Consider the following 16738-nt stretch of genomic DNA (forward strand, 5'->3'; position numbering starts at 1 on the left):
CACGTCATCGACTGTCAGATTATTCTAACATATGTGGTGAGATGATAGTTAAAATACATATCCAGGCGGTGTAAAACATGGCATGCTTCAGCAACGCCTGTGCAGAGGAACGCGCCCAAAACCTTATGGTTAGTTCCACAATGCCATAAAGATGCAGAGTAGACTGAAGATCTAACACTACCAACTATGCGAAAAAGCCATTAGTATCCTAAATATTCTGTTGTGCATCTGTTACGCCTTGAGAGTATCCATATAAGGAAAAACCTTATTGGCAAATACGGTCCAACTTCCACAAAGTCCTGCTGAAAAGCCGCTTCTATTTCATGTCGAGAGCGCGCAAAGGTTGATGGTGCGCGTTCCACTCAGTCAATTGCATGTGTAATCATTTCGGCCGACACTGAAGATGGCGATGAGAGTAGCGTTCCGGTGCCTWACTGCAAACTTTTCCCCAGTACTGATTCAGCGTTCTCGACCTGTACAGATATCCGCAAGTCGGCTCTTATGGAAGGCCAACACCGCACAGACACTGAGCACSGCCTCACTACTGTCCACAGGTAACAATTTGTTACAATGTTGCCAAAATTGGCCCAGTCGGTGTTGCATGCTAGATTTATCAACATCACAATTGATGTACGGGTCTGTGGCTACACATTCCAGTCACAGAGGGGATAATAATCGCACACTGTTTTGGTCACTTCCCCACGGTACATTTTTACACGTCAGTGAGAGAGCGTGAACTGCGATTTTTATATTATTTTGTGGTCAGCATGTCCAGGTTTATAAACAGTTTAGGACGCATGCCCTGCTACGATAAAGTTTGGTCGATGGGTCAAATAAAAAGTAGCCAAATGTTGGCCGTTACGTGGTCTAAAAGTAAACTATTCTCTCGTTATTCCCAGACAGAAATCGAGGGATTTTGTTTTTATGGAATTCCAATGGAATTGTGTGATTCCCTGACCAGCCTGTCGAACAACGGTCCCCGCGTTAGGTTGGTTTAACCGTAACATGTTTTATTATATGGTCGCTTTCCATAACTGCAATCTGGAATGTCCCCAAAATAATCCAGGTTGATTAAAGTTTTCATTTTCTTAGACTACACTGTAAAACATTGTTTATCAGAGGTTTAACTTAAACTTGCAATTATTTGMTGGGTCTGCTTTCCGCGGTCTTAAAAACATTACGCTTGTTAGGCACTCAAGACACCCACTGTCTCGTGCCACAATGTAATGGATAATTACATAGAACAAATCACGAACGAGTTTGGACGTAGGCAAGTCAAATGCTGGTCAGGAGTAACAAATTTGAGCATACATCTATATTTAGCATATTTACTAAATGTGTAGTCTGCAGATACATGCATGGTGTAATTTGTGGGTGGTGGTTTAGTCTAGAAATGATATTGAAGATCTCCATTAAGGTAAGGCATCTTGCACAGTTCACAATCTGGTTCAAACCTGTATTTTTCTGCATGGTCTGATGCTAGCATTGGAAACTGTTGAGGCATTTAATTCCTCCCCAGCGTATCRGGAAAAATTGACAGCGTTTGACATAAACCATGTTTTAATGTTTCTTGCTTTAACTGCGGATTACATATTTGTACAAAAATATATAAAATATTACTATTTAATAGAATGAACAGCCCACATAACAGATTAGAGGAATGATGTTTAAATGTGTTTGTGCTCCCTCCCACCACTCATACGGTGTACAACCATACTACAATGTACAGTAATAGCTAGAGAATGCTAGTACATTGTATGAGCAATTTACATCACAATGGTGATAGTAATAAGATGTGAATTGTGTTTGACATTACAGGACTGAATGTGGGGCAGTACATTAATGGCATCTTTTGCCACCTTCCAGTATTTTAAATGAGGTTTGCTGTTTTGCACAGTACTTTTTGGCTCTGGTCCATAGTACATTAGTGTCCTTTGGACAGTTAAAAACAAGGGCAATGTTTGGGATGGGTACTTAGTTAGGTTGCCCCCCACCCCCCACACACTAGAGTTTGGAAACCCTAAATTAATGGTGGTGTACTCATAGAACACAGAAACTAAAATGTCAAGTTTTTGAGATTATGGCCATGTCAACTAGTCAGTGTAGTGTACTAAAACATTATTAGTTTGAACATTAGTCTGTGCTGTTTTTCTATGCACATGCATCCCATTATCTGATGTGAATGTCTATTTTTACAGCCCTCAAATTCACAGACAAGCATGAGTGGGTACGAGTAGAGGGAGGAGTTGGCACAGTTGGCATCAGCAAATTTGCTCAGGTAGGCAGTTTGGTTGATATTTTTATGAATGATTTAGTGTGCTGCTGTTTCTAAATTACCTATCTGACATTTATTGGTCTACATAATGCCTGTATTGTCTTGAGAGATTTATTTTTGGAACTTTGTACTTTGTCCTGCAATACAAAGACATATACCAGAATGACAATTTTACATATGTATGACTATTGTTTAGGGTAATTGATTACTTGTATTATGCCTGGCTTAAAATTTGAGGGCCAATCTGATATTTGTGCAAGAACTTGAAGTTTACCACAACGTACATTGGCCTTATTTCATGCTTTCCCAGAATTTCCTCAATGTGTACTTCAAATATGAATATTTTGTGTTGCAAATTCTGTGTAGCTGCTAAAATGTTAGAATTTGTGTCCCTCCATTGTAGGACGCATTAGGTGATGTGGTATATTGTGGACTCCCTGAGGTGGGGCAAAAACTTGAACAAATGGGTGAGATTTTTTCAGGTTTAAGTTTCTTCCCACAAGTAAATGACTCTTGTGACCATGAACTTTGTTGCCAATAAGGAGGGTCATGCATGTCCTTTGCTTGTGTTTCAGAGGAGTTTGGTGCTTTGGAAAGTGTGAAGGCTGCTAGTGAGCTGTACTCTCCTCTGACTGGAGAGGTAACTGAAATCAACACAGAGCTGGCAGACAACCCTGGACTAGTGAATAAATCCTGCTACGAAGGGGGTGAGTATCTTAGGCAAGACAAAGTGACATGACAAATCAGTTGAGACGCTTGTTTGACATTTTAGTAATTTAGCAGACGCTCTTATCCAGAGCGACTTACAAATTAGGGTTGTTTTGCTCAAGGGCACATCGACAGATTTTCACCTATTCAGCTTTGGGTTTCGAACCAGCGACCMTTTGATTACTGGGCCAATGCTTTTAACCGCTATGGTACTTGCCACCTTATGTGAATTATTATATATATATTTTTGGGGTGAATACTCATTCAACACACTTATTAACCCCCATCCTGACAATTTTACTGATGGTTGTTCTCCTTTGACTTCCAGGCTGGCTAATTAAGATGACTATTGACAACCCTGCAGAACTTGATGGCCTCATGGACGATGGCTCCTACGAGAAATTTATCAAATCACTTGATGAGTAGACTGCTCGGCTCTCCATGTTCTTTTTTAAAAAATGTTCTTTTTAATGATGATTACAGGTCTTTCACACTAATCCTATCTGGACTGGCTGTAAAATCTCAGCTAAAATGAGATTATATAAAGTAGCCATATTTATTTTCACTGTAATTGTTTAATCACCAAGATAACCAAAATGTTAATTAACAATGCTCACTTAGGTGCTTTTGCTGACCAAACCACAAGACAACCTGAAGGGTTTGTTCCCATGTCCTGTTGGCACAACGATAAATCCTGTTGGCACATCAATAAGAGTTGATTACCTCAGGTGCTTAGTTTGAACTGAAAAAATGCAGAGAAGTGGCAACAGGTTGGAAAGTGATCGGAAATGAGAAGATGCAATAAATACAACCTACAATCCATTTTTTTCATTATGGCTTTTCTATTCCATCTGGTGGGAAGGATGGAATACAGTACTATTCACTTCCTTTACATAAACCACCTTAAGTCATTATCTAATAGTCAAAACTTAATTTGATGTCTGGTAATGCAAGACTAGTCAAAACCAAACCTTGGCTGGCAGCCTGGCCCTTCCAAAGACTCCCACACTTGTAGATTCACATTTTTCAGCAATATAACCTTCTTTAGAACAAAATACTAAAGCACAAATTAAGCAAGAATCAATTCTATTTGTGTATTTTCCTATTTTGAGGTAACATCTGACATCAGGAATATGGAATATATTGCATTTTTGTTGTGCTGTTTGTACACACTGCCTGTGATTGTAGACATAGCTCACTAATATCTACTGCTATACATATCATTCTTAGTATATATTTTTGGTGTAGGCCTATATATGCGTAGATTGCATATGGAWTACTCATAGTGTTATTTGGGTTACCTGGATTTGTTCTGACATTCATATCTTGTTTTTGACTATTCGTGTACATTGTTAGGAGCTAGGAACCCAAGCATTTTGCTGCACCTGCTATAACCTCTGCTAAACKGTGTATGTGACCAATAAAATGTGATATGCTGCTGCTGTATTTTCCAACCCAAGTGATTCAAGCTAATGGTAACTGAAAGTTACACAAGTGATATTAACACATTTAATATATCTGCACAGTATCATCATTGATTTATTAACACATAATCAGCCCAGTCAGTTAATGGAACAGTAGTTTAGATTGTAAAGGGCAAGTTTCACATACTGTGMAGGGTGTGTGTGACCCTATTCCTAGAAATTACCCTGCTTTAAACTAGACCTTTTTGTTCTGATGCCTAACTGGTGAAAACCCAGAGATATAGAGAAGCACTTCTCATTGAAGCTTGGCACACCTTGACCTTTGCCCTTAGATTGAGATGAGGTGCAAGGGGAGGATTGATCAATGATTAATGGCAAAAGTGGGCACAGGATCAGTGCAGCAGAGAAACTGAGCATATCTTTGACTTTGTTTTATTTTTATTTAACCTTTAACTATGTATGGGGCATGGGGCTTTACTACTTTTACAGGAGAATACAAGTTGGCTGTCATACAGAAAATGTCCTTTCGGAATGGTCCTCTCTTGACACAATGAGCAAAGTGATGGTGTTGCTGTTTGTGTGCACTTTTAAAAGAGTGTGCCGCAKATGCTTTCAAGAACGTATTAGGGTTAAATATTTTGATGCACAACACTCCTATAATGAAAACGTGTAATTCATAATAATCATTACAACAATGAGAATGGAAAATTGGGCGATACTCAGAGAAATTGGCTGTCTGAAACAGGTCCGTAAGTGAAATGTGTGTAACTTTCTTGTGCGACTGCAGGGACCCCTTGTGGTGTACCTACATATACATCTTGATTTGGGTGGACGACCATTAGTTAAAGAACAAATAATCTGTCATGCATGCATACTGGTTTCAATATGTGTTGTATTGGGACTTGCATAGGGTATACAAAGCACGTTATTACGTATCATTATGCCAAAACCAAGAAGATTTGGTTTACTAACAAAAAAACGTACAAAAAGCTAATTCTGAACAAGATATATTTTTTAAATCAAACTCTTCACACGTGAATTTTAGTACATCCGGTTGACACTCCATTGCATCTACCATTGGCTGCCATCTATATATCCCACAATGCACAATTTTAGGACTTCCTTTTTCCTTTCGGCCATTTTCCGCCTCAGACGGTATGTTGAAATAAGCTCACTATTTTTCAAACGAAATCGCTCTTCATCCTCAAATATATCRAAGTTGTTGTTACTTTTATGTATTTATTGCGAAAGTTTATGATGTTGTCGTTCAGAATATATGACTATTGACGAGTTTGTTGAGCTAAAGGCTAAGATAAAGGCGACCCAGATAGGTTTAGTAGTCAACCTATCTGTTGTAGACGCATGTATGTCTGTGTTGTCAGTGACTTTACAAGTGTTTCATTGTCACCAACCTGGTCTAGATTATCGACAATGAACTCCAATGATTACGGAGTCATTATCACAGTAAAATATACGTCTGTTTGTGTTGGAATTCATTGTTGCACTCCAGCTAGCCTTGACGTGATGGCTATCAAGCTGGCTAACATTTAGCCTGTTAAGCACTTCGTCAGCCATTTTTTTCCTCTGCTGGATGGGCTGATCTTATTGCTTAATGTGATTATCTTCTATGCCTACATGTGTTAATGTCAACTTCTGTTTCAGGGAAGTAGGCAACCATGGCACCCAGCCGGAATGGCATGCTTTTGAACCCACATTTCCATAAAGATTGGCAGACGAGGGTGCGCACCTGGTTCAACCAGCCCGCAAGGAAGACTCGCAGGTAGGCCTTGATTAGTTACTTTGGTTAAGTAAAGTATAATGGTTGGATAAATGTTAACTTTTGGTTGAACTGTCTTACGTTTCGAACGTCTACTGTATGCAAACCTACCAGCTATTAACTAGCATGGCTATGTGACATACCTAGTTGGTTAGGTAGCAGTATGGATTGAATGATGCTATGGTGTAATTTTGTTGTGTAGCTGTGCATGACATGCCTGCGGCTGTATGTAGGTGATGAAGGTCATTCAAATAACTTGCTATATAAACTCTGCACACACAAAAAAGAAATGTCCCCTTTTCAGGACCATGTCTTTCAAAGATAATTCGTAAAAATCCAAATTACACAGATCTTCATTGTAAGGGTTTAAACACGGTTTCCCATGCTTGTTCAATGAACCATAATTAATGAACATGCACCTGTTGAACGGTATAAGAAATTAACAGCTTACAGATGGTAGGCAATTGAGGTCACAGTTATGAAAACTTAAGACACTAAAGAAGCTTTTCTACTGACTCTGAAAACACCAAAATAATGATGCTCAGGGTCCCTGCTCATCTGCGTAAACGTGCCTTAGGCATTCTGCAAGGAGGCATGAGGACTGCAGATGTGGCCAGGGCAATAAATTGCAATGTCCGTACTGTGAGACGCCTAAGACAGCGCTACAGGACGGACAGCTGATCGTCCTCGCAGTGGCAGACCACGTGTAACAACACCTGCACAGGATCGGTGCATCCGGACATTACACCTGCGGGACAGGTACAGGATGGCAACAACAACTGCCCGAGTTACACCAGGAACGCACAATCCCTCCATCAGTGCTCAGACTGTCATCAATAGGCTGAGAAAGGCTGGACTGAGGGCTTGTAGGCCTGTTGTAAGGCAGGTCCTCACCAGAAATCACCGGCAACATCGCCTATAGGCACAAACCCACCGTCGCTGGACCAGACAGGACTGGCAAAAAGTGTTCTTCACTGACGAGTCGTTGTTTCGTCTCACCAGAGGTGATGGTCGGATTTGGATTTATCGTCGAATGAATGAGCATTACACCGAGGCCTGTACTCTGGAGTGGGATCGAGGTGGAGGGTCCGTCATGGTCTGGGGCGGTGTCACAGCAGCATGGGCCTGAGCTTGTCATTGCAGGCAAAATCAACGCTGTGCGTTACAGGGAATACATCCTCCCTCATGTGGTACCCTTCCTGCAGGCTCACCCTGACATGACCCTCCAGCATGACAATATCACCAGCCATACTGCTCATTCTGTGCGTGATTTCCTGTAAGAGAGGAATGTTAGTGTTCTGCCATGGCCAGTGACGAGCCTGGATCTCAATCCCGTTGAGCACAGCCAGGCCCCCCCCCCCTGAACTTGCAGGTGGAAGACTGGGGTAGCCCCTCACAGCGAGAACTGGCAAATCCATGAGGAGGAGATGCACTGCAGGACTTAGTATCTGGTGTGGCCACCAGCTGCATTGACTGTTTTGTTTTTGCCCCCCCCTTGTTCAGGGACACATTATTCAATTTCACGTGTCTGTGGAACTTGTTCAGTTCTGTCTCGGTTGTTGAATCTTATGTTCATACAAATATTTACACATTTGAACTTTGCTGAAAATAAACACACTTGACAGTGACAATGTTTTTTATTTTTTTGCTGAGTTTATTAACCTACTCCTCGTTTTTCAGGCGAAAGGCCCGTCAAATCAAGGCTCGCCGTATTGCTCCACGTCCTGTGGCTGGTCCCCTCAGGCCTCAAGTCAGGTGTCCCACCATCAGGTATCACACCAAGGTGCGTGCCGGACGTGGCTTCACCCTGGAGGAGCTCAAGGTAAGAGGAAAATTAACAGTACATTTAACTTTCGAATAATAACCTCCAGGTTTAGGCAGCGTTAGTACCTTGTAAGACGGAACAGCCTGAAAGACGGGTGTGTTTTTATTGAATATATTTTAGCTTGCAGACTACTAGAACCTTTTACAGCAGTCAAGTGATGACAAATCTCCGGAATCTCTGTACCTCCTTGATGATTCAATATGAACCTATTTGCTGATGTCTGCTTGTTTTAATGTGTCAATAGGCTGAGAAAGGCTGGACTGAGGGCTTGTAGGCCTGTTGTAAGGCAGGTCCTCACCGGAAACATCGCCTATAGGCATATTAAAAAACTAACTCAAAGCTAGTCACTTGAGTAATAACTTTGGACTCAAGACAGTTATTAACTAATTTGTTTGACAGGCTTTTTTTGTGTCTGAATATAGCAATCTACTTGTATTGAATTATGTGCATGCCTTCACACTCCTAAAAGTCCAGGCATGGCTAGCAACTAAATGCCCAACAGTTCTTAAATATTTGGTTCTTGCGTGTGCTTTGTACTCTAGGCCGCCGGTATCCACAAGAAGACAGCCCGCACCATTGGTATCTCGGTTGACTCCCGCCGTCGCAACAGATCATCGGAGTCCCTGCAGGCCAATGTACAGCGCCTGAAAGAGTACCGCTCCAAGCTCATCCTCTTCCCCAGGAAGGCCTCCGCACCCAAGAAGGGAGACAGCACTGTAAGTGTCAGTCATAGACCATTGGGTTGAGCGTTTATAAACATGGGCACGCATAACCATATTGTCAAAGTGATTGTTTAATTTGAAGGTCAGATGATAAATATTTGCAGTGTGGCAATGATTGCAATTGTGATGAAACCTGGATCGTGAGCAGCACTGGGCCAGCAGTCAAGTGATGACAAAATCTCCGGAATCTCTGTACTACCTTGATGATTACATTTGAACCTATTATCTGATGACTGCCGGGTTCGTGTGTTCAGTGCCCATTCTGTAGTTTCTGAAACGACCTGTTAGCAAAGAAGTTTTGGAGTTACGGTGTGGAAATTGGGCTTCAAGCAGGTCTGAAGGTTTTGCAATGTTTTTACTGCTTTTTGTGCAGAGTAACATTGATCTGCAGAGGCAGGATATTAACCAGACATTTGTGCTATAGATATTACTGTTTTAGACATATTCGTGGACAGTGTTGGAATGTCATTTAAAATATTGTTCCCGCATAACAGATCTGCATGGTTATCTGGACTACAACTTATGTGACTACTTTGTTTATGTGCTCCGATTTATATTCAGTTGGTGTGCAATTAAATGTTTGACATCACTTCTCTTCACCCCAGTAGCATTTTAGATTTGACTGTACCGTCTTGCATGTGCACATGGTAGATGTTACTTCTCCTGAATGTATTAAAACCTTTCCCTTTCTCCAGGAGGAGGAAATCAAGATGGCCACGCAGCTCTCTGGTGCTGTCATGCCCATCAAGAATGTACGTATCACACATTCATATCATTTATCCCCAAAAATTAAGTTCATGTTCTTTATAATGCACTGAACACTGATTAGGGTTATTGTCTGTAAATGGGAAGACCAGGTCATAGTTGAAATATTAGGATGTTTCTAGAATATATGTATTGGACACATGTTAGAGCTCTTTCAGCAGTCAAGTGATGACAAATTCTCCGGAATCTYTGTATTTCCTTGATGATTCTCTTTGAACCTATTAGCTGATGACTGCTAGATTGTGCTGGGCCGTAACTTACAGAAGTGGACACATAAATAATTAAGGCATTGAGTAATGACATGGGACTCTGCTAATACATTCATTGTATTTGACTTTCTCTTTGACTGAAATGCCCTTCTACTCTTGATGAGTATATCTTTACATCAACATCGTTGTAATTGGGCTCTTCTCCCTCTGCTGCAGGTGCACAAGAAGGAGAAGGCCAGGGTGATTTCTGAGGATGAGAAGAACTTCAAGGCTTTCGCCAGCCTGCGTATGGCCCGTGCCAATGCTCGTCTCTTCGGCATCCGTGCCAAGAGGGCAAAGGAGGCGGAAGCGGAGAGTATTGACAAGAAGAAATAAACCGTTAGTTTCTATGGAACTTTCCAAAATAAAAAGAACCGTGTACAATTTCACTGGTCGTTTTTCAATGTGAAGGGTCATGTTTGTTACAATCTTTTACTCTTAATTTTTTATTGCAGTTGCGGAGACATTTCTGATCAATGATAAACACTCAACTTTGGTACATTAGAAAAATAGATTTTCATGCTTTAGTATTTCAATTATCACATTTGATGGATTATAGAAATACAGCCATCAATGCGAACATTAAATCGAGTGTTGACTGTTGTCCAAGAGAACAATGGATGGACTTGATCTTGCCCAGTCACTACCAGCAGGTGGCGGTTGTGCTACGTTGTAAATCCCTCACCCTGGCATTTTCAAATTGTATGTGGAAACCAGTCTCCTGAATATGGGCTATACACTATGGAAGTGGCCTTTTTAAATCGTCTCCAACGAGTCAAATGAAGAACAATAGTCCTTAAGCCCAAAAATTCAAAAGGCGTCTGGCAGGAGTACATACATCCACAAACTATAATTTATCTTAAATTAATGCGTTATTCATTTATTATGAGCCCATTCAAAAGGTTAGGGAATGTAAAGCCAAAGTGGTGGTTACTTTCAAAGGATTTGTTTCCCGTACTTTGATTTCCTGAATATGAAATGGCTTTTTTCACAATGCAGTCGATCTACAAAATCTCAATAGAATGTGGCATCCTTGGCACGTCTACCGGCTTCGAATAGTTTACTGCTCACATTAGTTCCCCTGCTAGCTCAACCAGAACCTTGTGTGATTGACTTATAAGCAATGCTCCAGCCTTCTAGAAGTTAATGAAAATGTGGTTTTGAGGGTTTTTGTTGTGGTTAAGTGGAATTCCTAGATTCTCAACCTAGCCCTGAAGGGCAGGGGCATGGATCAGAAAACCAGTCAGATCTGGTGTGATCACCTTTTGCCTCATGCAGCACAACACATTTCCTTTGCATGGTGCTGATTGTGGTATGTTTTACCACTCTTCAATGGCTCTGCGAAGTTGCTGGATATTGGCGGGAAAGAGAACACGCTGTCATGTCGATCTAGAGCATCCCAAACATGCTCAATGGGTGACATCTGGTGTGTATGAAGGCCATGGAAGAACTGGGACATTTTCAGTTTCCAGGAATTGTGTACAGATCCTTGCGCATTGGGGCCGTGCATTATGCTGGAAAGTGGTTGATGGCAGGGGCTCAATTGCTCAACAATGGGCCTCGGGATCTCTGCATTGAAATTGCCATTGATAAAATGTAATTATGTTCGTTGTTTATAGCTTATGCTTGCCCATACCCCACAACCATTATGGGACACTTCATAACGTTGACATCAGCAAACCGCTCCCCCCACATGACACCATACATTGTCTGCCATTGCCCAGTACAGTTTAAACCGGGATTCATCCATGAAGAGCACACTTCTCCAGCATGCCAGTGGCCATTGAAGTGGCTACGATGCTGAACTGCAGTCAGGTCAAGACCCTGGTGAGGACAAAGAGCATGCAGATGAACTTCCCTGAGACGGGTTCTGACAAGTTGTGCAGAAATTCTTCGGTTGTGCAAACCCAAAGTTTCATCAGCTGTCCAGGTGGCTCGTCTCAGACAATCCCGCAGGTGAAGAAGCTGGATGTGGAGTTCCTGGGCTGGCGTGGTTACAAGTGGTCTGCGGTTGTGAGGCCAGTTAGACGTACTGCCAAATTCTCTAAAATGATGGAGGTGGCAAATGGCAGAGAAAATAACATTCTACTCTGGCAACAGCTCTGGTGGACATTCCTGCAGTAAGCATGCCAATTGCATCTGTGACATTGTGTTGTGTAACAAACTGCACATTTTAGAGTGGCATTTTATTGTCCCCAGCACAAGGTGCACCTGTGTAATGATGCTGTTTAATCAGCTTGTTGATATGCCACACCTGTCAGGTTTATCTTGGAAAATGAGAAATGCTCACTAAGGGATGTAAATAAAATTGTGCACAAAATTTGAGAGAAATAAACTTTTTGTGCGTATGGAACATTTCTGGAATCTTATATTTCAGCTCATGAAACATGGTACCAACACTTTAAAGGGGAAAGGGGGAAACCTAGTCAGTTGTACAACTGAGTGAATTCAACTGAAATGTGTCTTCCGCATTTAACCCAAACCCTCTGAATCAGAGGTGCGGGGGGCTGCTTTAATTGACATCCACATGTTTTTTAAAWTTTTTGTTCAGTATACAAGTGCCTTCGGAATGTATTCAGACCCATTGACTTTCCATTTCTTTTTTACATTGCAGCATTATTCTAAAATGGATTAAATAAAAATAATTAATCAGCAATATACACACAACACCCCATAATGACAAAGTGATTTTTTTTTATGTTTGCAAAAAAMCCCAGAAAAAAACTTCTTTACATAAGTATTCAGACCCTTTGCTATGAGACTCAAAATTGAGCTCAGGTGCATCCTGTTTCCATTGATCATCCTTGAGCTGTTTCTACAACTTGGTTGGAGTCCACCTGTTGTAAATTCTATTGATTAGACATGATTTGGAAAGACACACACCTGTCTATATAAGGTCCCACAGTTGACATTGCATGTCAGAGCAAAAACCAAGCCACGAGGTTGAAGGAATTGTTTGTAGTGCACCACGACACAGATCTGGTGAAGGCTACCAAAAAATGTCTGCAGCATTGAAGGTCCCTAAGAGCACAGTGGCCTCTATCATTCTTAAATGGAAGAAGTTTGGAACCACCAAGACTCTTCCTGGAGCTGGCTGCCTGGCCAAGCTGAGCAATCGGGGGATAAGGGCCTTGGTCAGGTGAGGTGACCAAGAACCTGATGGTCACTCTGACAGAGCTCTAGAGTTCCTCTGTGGAGATGGGAGAACCTTCCAGAAAGACAACCATCTCTGCAGCACTCCACCAATTAGGCCTTTATGGTAGAATGGCCAGACGGAAGCCACTCCTCAGTAAAAGGCACATGACAGCCCCCTTGGAGTTTGCCAAAAGGCACCTAAAGACTCTCAGACCATGAGAAACAATATTCTTTGGTCTGATGAAACCAAGATTGAACTCTTTGGTCTGAATGCCAAGCGTCACGTCTGGAGGAAACCTGGCACCATCCCTACGGTGAAGCATGGTGGTGGCAGCATCATGCTTTTCAGCAGTAGGAACTGGGAGACTAGTCAGGAATGAGGGAAAGATCAACGGAGCTAAGTACCTGCTCCAGAGCGCTCAGGGCCTCAGACTGGGCCGAAGGTTCACCTTTCCTAAGCACACAGTCAAGACAATGCAGGTGTGGTTTCGGGACAAGTCTCTGAATGTCCTTGAGTGGCCCAGCCAGAACCTGGACTTGAACCCCATCAAACATCTCTGGAGAGACCTTAAAATTGCTGTGCAGCAACACTCACCATCCAACCTGACAGAGCTTGAGAGGATCTGTAGAGAATGGGAGAAACTCCCCAAATACAGGTGTGCCAAGCTTGTAGCGTCATACCCAAGAAGACTCGATGCTGTAATCACTGCCAAGGTGCTTCAACAAAGTACTGAGTAAAGGGTCTGAATACTTATGTAATTGTGATTTTTATTTTTAATAAATTGGCAGAAATGTCTAAACCTGTTTTTGCTTTGTCATTATGGGGTACTGTGTGTAGATTGAGGGGAACAAACAATTGAATCAATTTTAGAATTAGGCTGTAACCTAACAAAATGTGGAAAAAGTCAAGTGGTCTGAATACTTTCCGAAGGCACTGTACATTGACATTCTATCACCACTATGGTATTCTCATCCACCTGATACCTGCACTGTGAGTAATATCCTGGGGATGAGATTATCACCACAGAAAAGGCAGAATCTGTGGTAATATAAGGACAGTGCAGGTCATACTACTTCAAGGTAAAAATCATTCGGGTGATGAAGTCTGACAGCATTGTTCCTATGCCCCTCTGCTAGATTTACTGCCACAGCATGATGCCTTTAGGTTACTTGAATGTCAACTGTAGCAATGTATGCTATAATAGCAATTATACAACCAATACACTGTAGCTTTGACTATGTAAAGGAAGGCAGCCTTGAGGTGTGTGGGCTATACATTAAAAATGAATGAATGCAGTATCGTGCTTCTACACCTGCATTGCTTGCTGTTTGGGGTTTTAGGCTGGGTTTCTGTACAGCACTTTGTGACATCAGCTGATGTAAGACGGGCTTTATAAATTTGATTTGATATCAAATTGAGTGTATTCGGGCTTTGTATGATGTCATGTCTCTTGATTTGCTCAGCAGTGTTCATGGGCGGAGGCGGGGATGGCAGTGGGAGTATTACACAACGTCACATTTCCTCTGCTCCTGCACACTCTGTTAGCCATGACAACCTCTGACCTGAGCAGAATAAAAGATCAGGTGAGAACCGCACAAGATGCTGTCTCTACCAGGTGTGCTTTAATGTAGCTGTTCTGATTATTTACTTCAGATTGTGCTGCTGGTTGTTTATTCATGTTCTGACTGACTTTTGAGTGTTTAAACTGTAAGATGATGCAATCTGTTCAATGTAGCTTTGACTTAGTCTTTCCCAAAACATAATTTACTAGTGTTTATTTCTTGAATGTTCTCCCCTAGGCCTGTATCATGGCCTTGGGATCCAACAGGAATTGATTGAAAGGTTTATGACTGACAGCTTTCATATTAGGTCACTCAATGAATAGTGTTGAGGTAAGAGGATAGGCTTCATTTCCAATTCACTGAGCCATATTTAGATCAACTAGATCATGTTAAAACAAAAGCACACCAAATAGATTGTTAAGTGGAAATTAGAGCAACCATAGCCAGTATTCTATAGTCTAGAATCAATGAAGTATTGGGAGTTTGCCCAAAAACCTACATGTAAGTCAATGTGTCTAAGAATATCTTAACACAGGGGAACTGCTGGGTGGAGGATTACATATGAAGTTACATAAACTCCTCACCAGTGCCTGCACAAATTCCATTTTCATGTTTTCCATTATTTTTGTTACCTGAATGGCAGGAATAATTAAAGTTGGTTGGTATGTAGCTCTCATTATCAAAATTATTTTCTGTTATGTTGAAAACAAGCAATCAATTTTTACGGGAAAACATTTGAACTACACAACAGCATAATGTCTGCCTGGTAGCTGGAGTGGTATAAACAGCTAGATAGCGAGAGGACTCTTGATAAATATATGCATAAATAGACAGGAAGTCCAGAGGGAGAGGCTTTAGTGTTGGCACAGCGGCAACAGATGGTTCTGGTTAAGAGCTACAGCATAATGGAGCTCAGGTGTATGGCCCAGGGCACTGTTGGTTCCTACTCGCAATGAATTCCCATCGAGTTCGAGACACAGGAGGTGAGAATCTAAGATGATAGGGTAACCATTCTTTAGGCTACAACTGCAATTAACCCTCTTGCTACCGTGGCATCAAACCCCTGTCGTTGCCATGTTAATTATTGTACTCGTGAGCTTATGCACATTTACTTATAAGAATTATAACATAAAGGAAATCAGTTGATCACCATCAGAGGGTCATAGGTCAATGAAACAGCACTATCTCCATTTTATTGAGACAGAAAGCCTTGGAGGGGAGGATGTTTCCTGCTGCAGGGTTTGTTGATGTGATCATGATGAGGGACAAACATCCCAGTAAAGCGAATAATTAAAATAGAGCCAAACGTTTAGTCGAGTGCTGTTTGAATAAGTAGCTCTCTGCCCAATGCTGATTAGCCTCCCTATTCGCTGCCAATAGTCTTTACGGAGGCCTAGTTTTTATAAGGAGCAAGACCCCAAATGCGTACCTGTGGAGTGCTCCTTGACTGACCACCAGTCAAGGAGGTGAAATCAACAACAGAGCCCAGAGGATGTATTACCACCAATGATGTTGTATCCTCTTTAGAGAACATTTGGAGAGGAATTGCTAAGTCAGACATTTTCTCTGCATCCCAGAATAGGCTTCGCCCTGAAGCAATGGGGACAGGCATATAGTGCACTTTAATTCTTTCACCCAGCCTATTGTCATCCAAGTGGGAAGGCAGAAAGGATATGTGCTGTAGGTGGGACCCCCACCACTTATAATTGCTACAGTTAAGTGCTTTGAGAGGAAAATGTACAACTCTGAATACACTTCATTGTCAGCTGGAAAGCTATCATGTTATATAATCTTTAGCTAGTTTTAGTGAGTTCACAAATGATATGGGCCTTGTGGGTGGGCTGAAAAAGGCTTCATATGAAGAGAACGGAGTGTATGTGTGGGTGTCAAATGATTTTAAAACCTGCCCAACACTTGTTGATATTCAGATCATTATAGCATTAGCTATAGCCCTTGTATTGGTATTAAATAGTCTAAAACATGCTGGTGTGTATGTGTGTGTGTGAGAGAGAGGGTGCAAGAGAGAGGGGGCGGAGGTAGCGGAAGGATGAGAGAGGGAGAGAGTATTTCCTGTTATTTACAAGAGTAGCACTGACTGCGATTAATCTCCATTGTTTCTCCATTAGAGCTCAGTGTCACTTAGGATCCTTAGCTGTCTGGCCAGCCACATCACTGTGCTCACACACAACATGTTGTGCCATCACCTGAGGATCTGTCCAGTTCAATATCTGCTGTCTGACTGTCAAGTGTCTCCTCCTGTGTTTCCTGGGGTTGTAATTATTGAGCTCTGTGAAAG

At 41.7% G+C, this 16738-nt stretch overlaps 2 protein-coding genes and 3 non-coding genes across 5 annotated transcripts; all 5 read left to right on the top strand.

The window, feature by feature from the left end:
* The first annotated feature begins 334 nt into the window (after window positions 1-334).
* Window positions 335-3805, top strand: LOC111974122 (glycine cleavage system H protein, mitochondrial-like). The gene is made up of 5 exons (XM_024001707.2): window positions 335-554; window positions 2199-2278; window positions 2679-2742; window positions 2851-2982; window positions 3312-3805. Exons 1-5 carry the CDS (start codon window positions 404-406, stop codon window positions 3407-3409), a joined length of 525 nt encoding a protein of 174 aa, XP_023857475.1. The 5' UTR covers window positions 335-403; the 3' UTR covers window positions 3410-3805.
* A 1681-nt stretch (window positions 3806-5486) lies between these two features.
* Window positions 5487-10133, top strand: LOC111974121 (large ribosomal subunit protein eL13). Its single transcript, XM_024001705.2, has 6 exons — window positions 5487-5562; window positions 6070-6187; window positions 7865-8006; window positions 8552-8725; window positions 9427-9483; window positions 9922-10133. The coding sequence occupies exons 2-6, from the start codon at window positions 6084-6086 to the stop codon at window positions 10078-10080; spliced, it is 636 nt and encodes a 211-aa protein (XP_023857473.1). The 5' UTR covers window positions 5487-5562; window positions 6070-6083; the 3' UTR covers window positions 10081-10133.
* On the top strand, window positions 8165-8243 carry LOC111975225 (small nucleolar RNA MBII-202). The gene has a single exon (XR_002878789.1). It is a non-coding gene; the product is annotated as a small nucleolar RNA MBII-202 (small nucleolar RNA).
* LOC111975224 (small nucleolar RNA MBII-202) lies at window positions 8899-8986 on the top strand. Its single transcript, XR_002878788.1, has one exon. It is a non-coding gene; the product is annotated as a small nucleolar RNA MBII-202 (small nucleolar RNA).
* LOC111975226 (small nucleolar RNA MBII-202) lies at window positions 9663-9747 on the top strand. The gene has a single exon (XR_002878790.1). It is a non-coding gene; the product is annotated as a small nucleolar RNA MBII-202 (small nucleolar RNA).
* Window positions 10134-16738: the final 6605 nt, after the last annotated feature.

The sequence above is a fragment of the Salvelinus sp. IW2-2015 genome, linkage group LG15 (assembly GCF_002910315.2).
Source record: "Salvelinus sp. IW2-2015 linkage group LG15, ASM291031v2, whole genome shotgun sequence".
Taxonomy (NCBI): Eukaryota; Metazoa; Chordata; class Actinopteri; order Salmoniformes; family Salmonidae; genus Salvelinus; species Salvelinus sp. IW2-2015.

Bases quoted from the DNA above. Each gene is read 5' to 3' on its own strand.
- LOC111974121 (XM_024001705.2), top strand. From the start codon at position 6,084: ATGGCACCCAGCCGGAATGGCATGCTTTTGAACCCACATTTCCATAAA. The intron at 6,188-7,864 runs GTAGGCCTTGAT...CTCGTTTTTCAG, and splicing joins CCCGCAAGGAAGACTCGCAG to GCGAAAGGCCCGTCAAATCA. The intron at 8,007-8,551 runs GTAAGAGGAAAA...TTTGTACTCTAG, and splicing joins TCACCCTGGAGGAGCTCAAG to GCCGCCGGTATCCACAAGAA.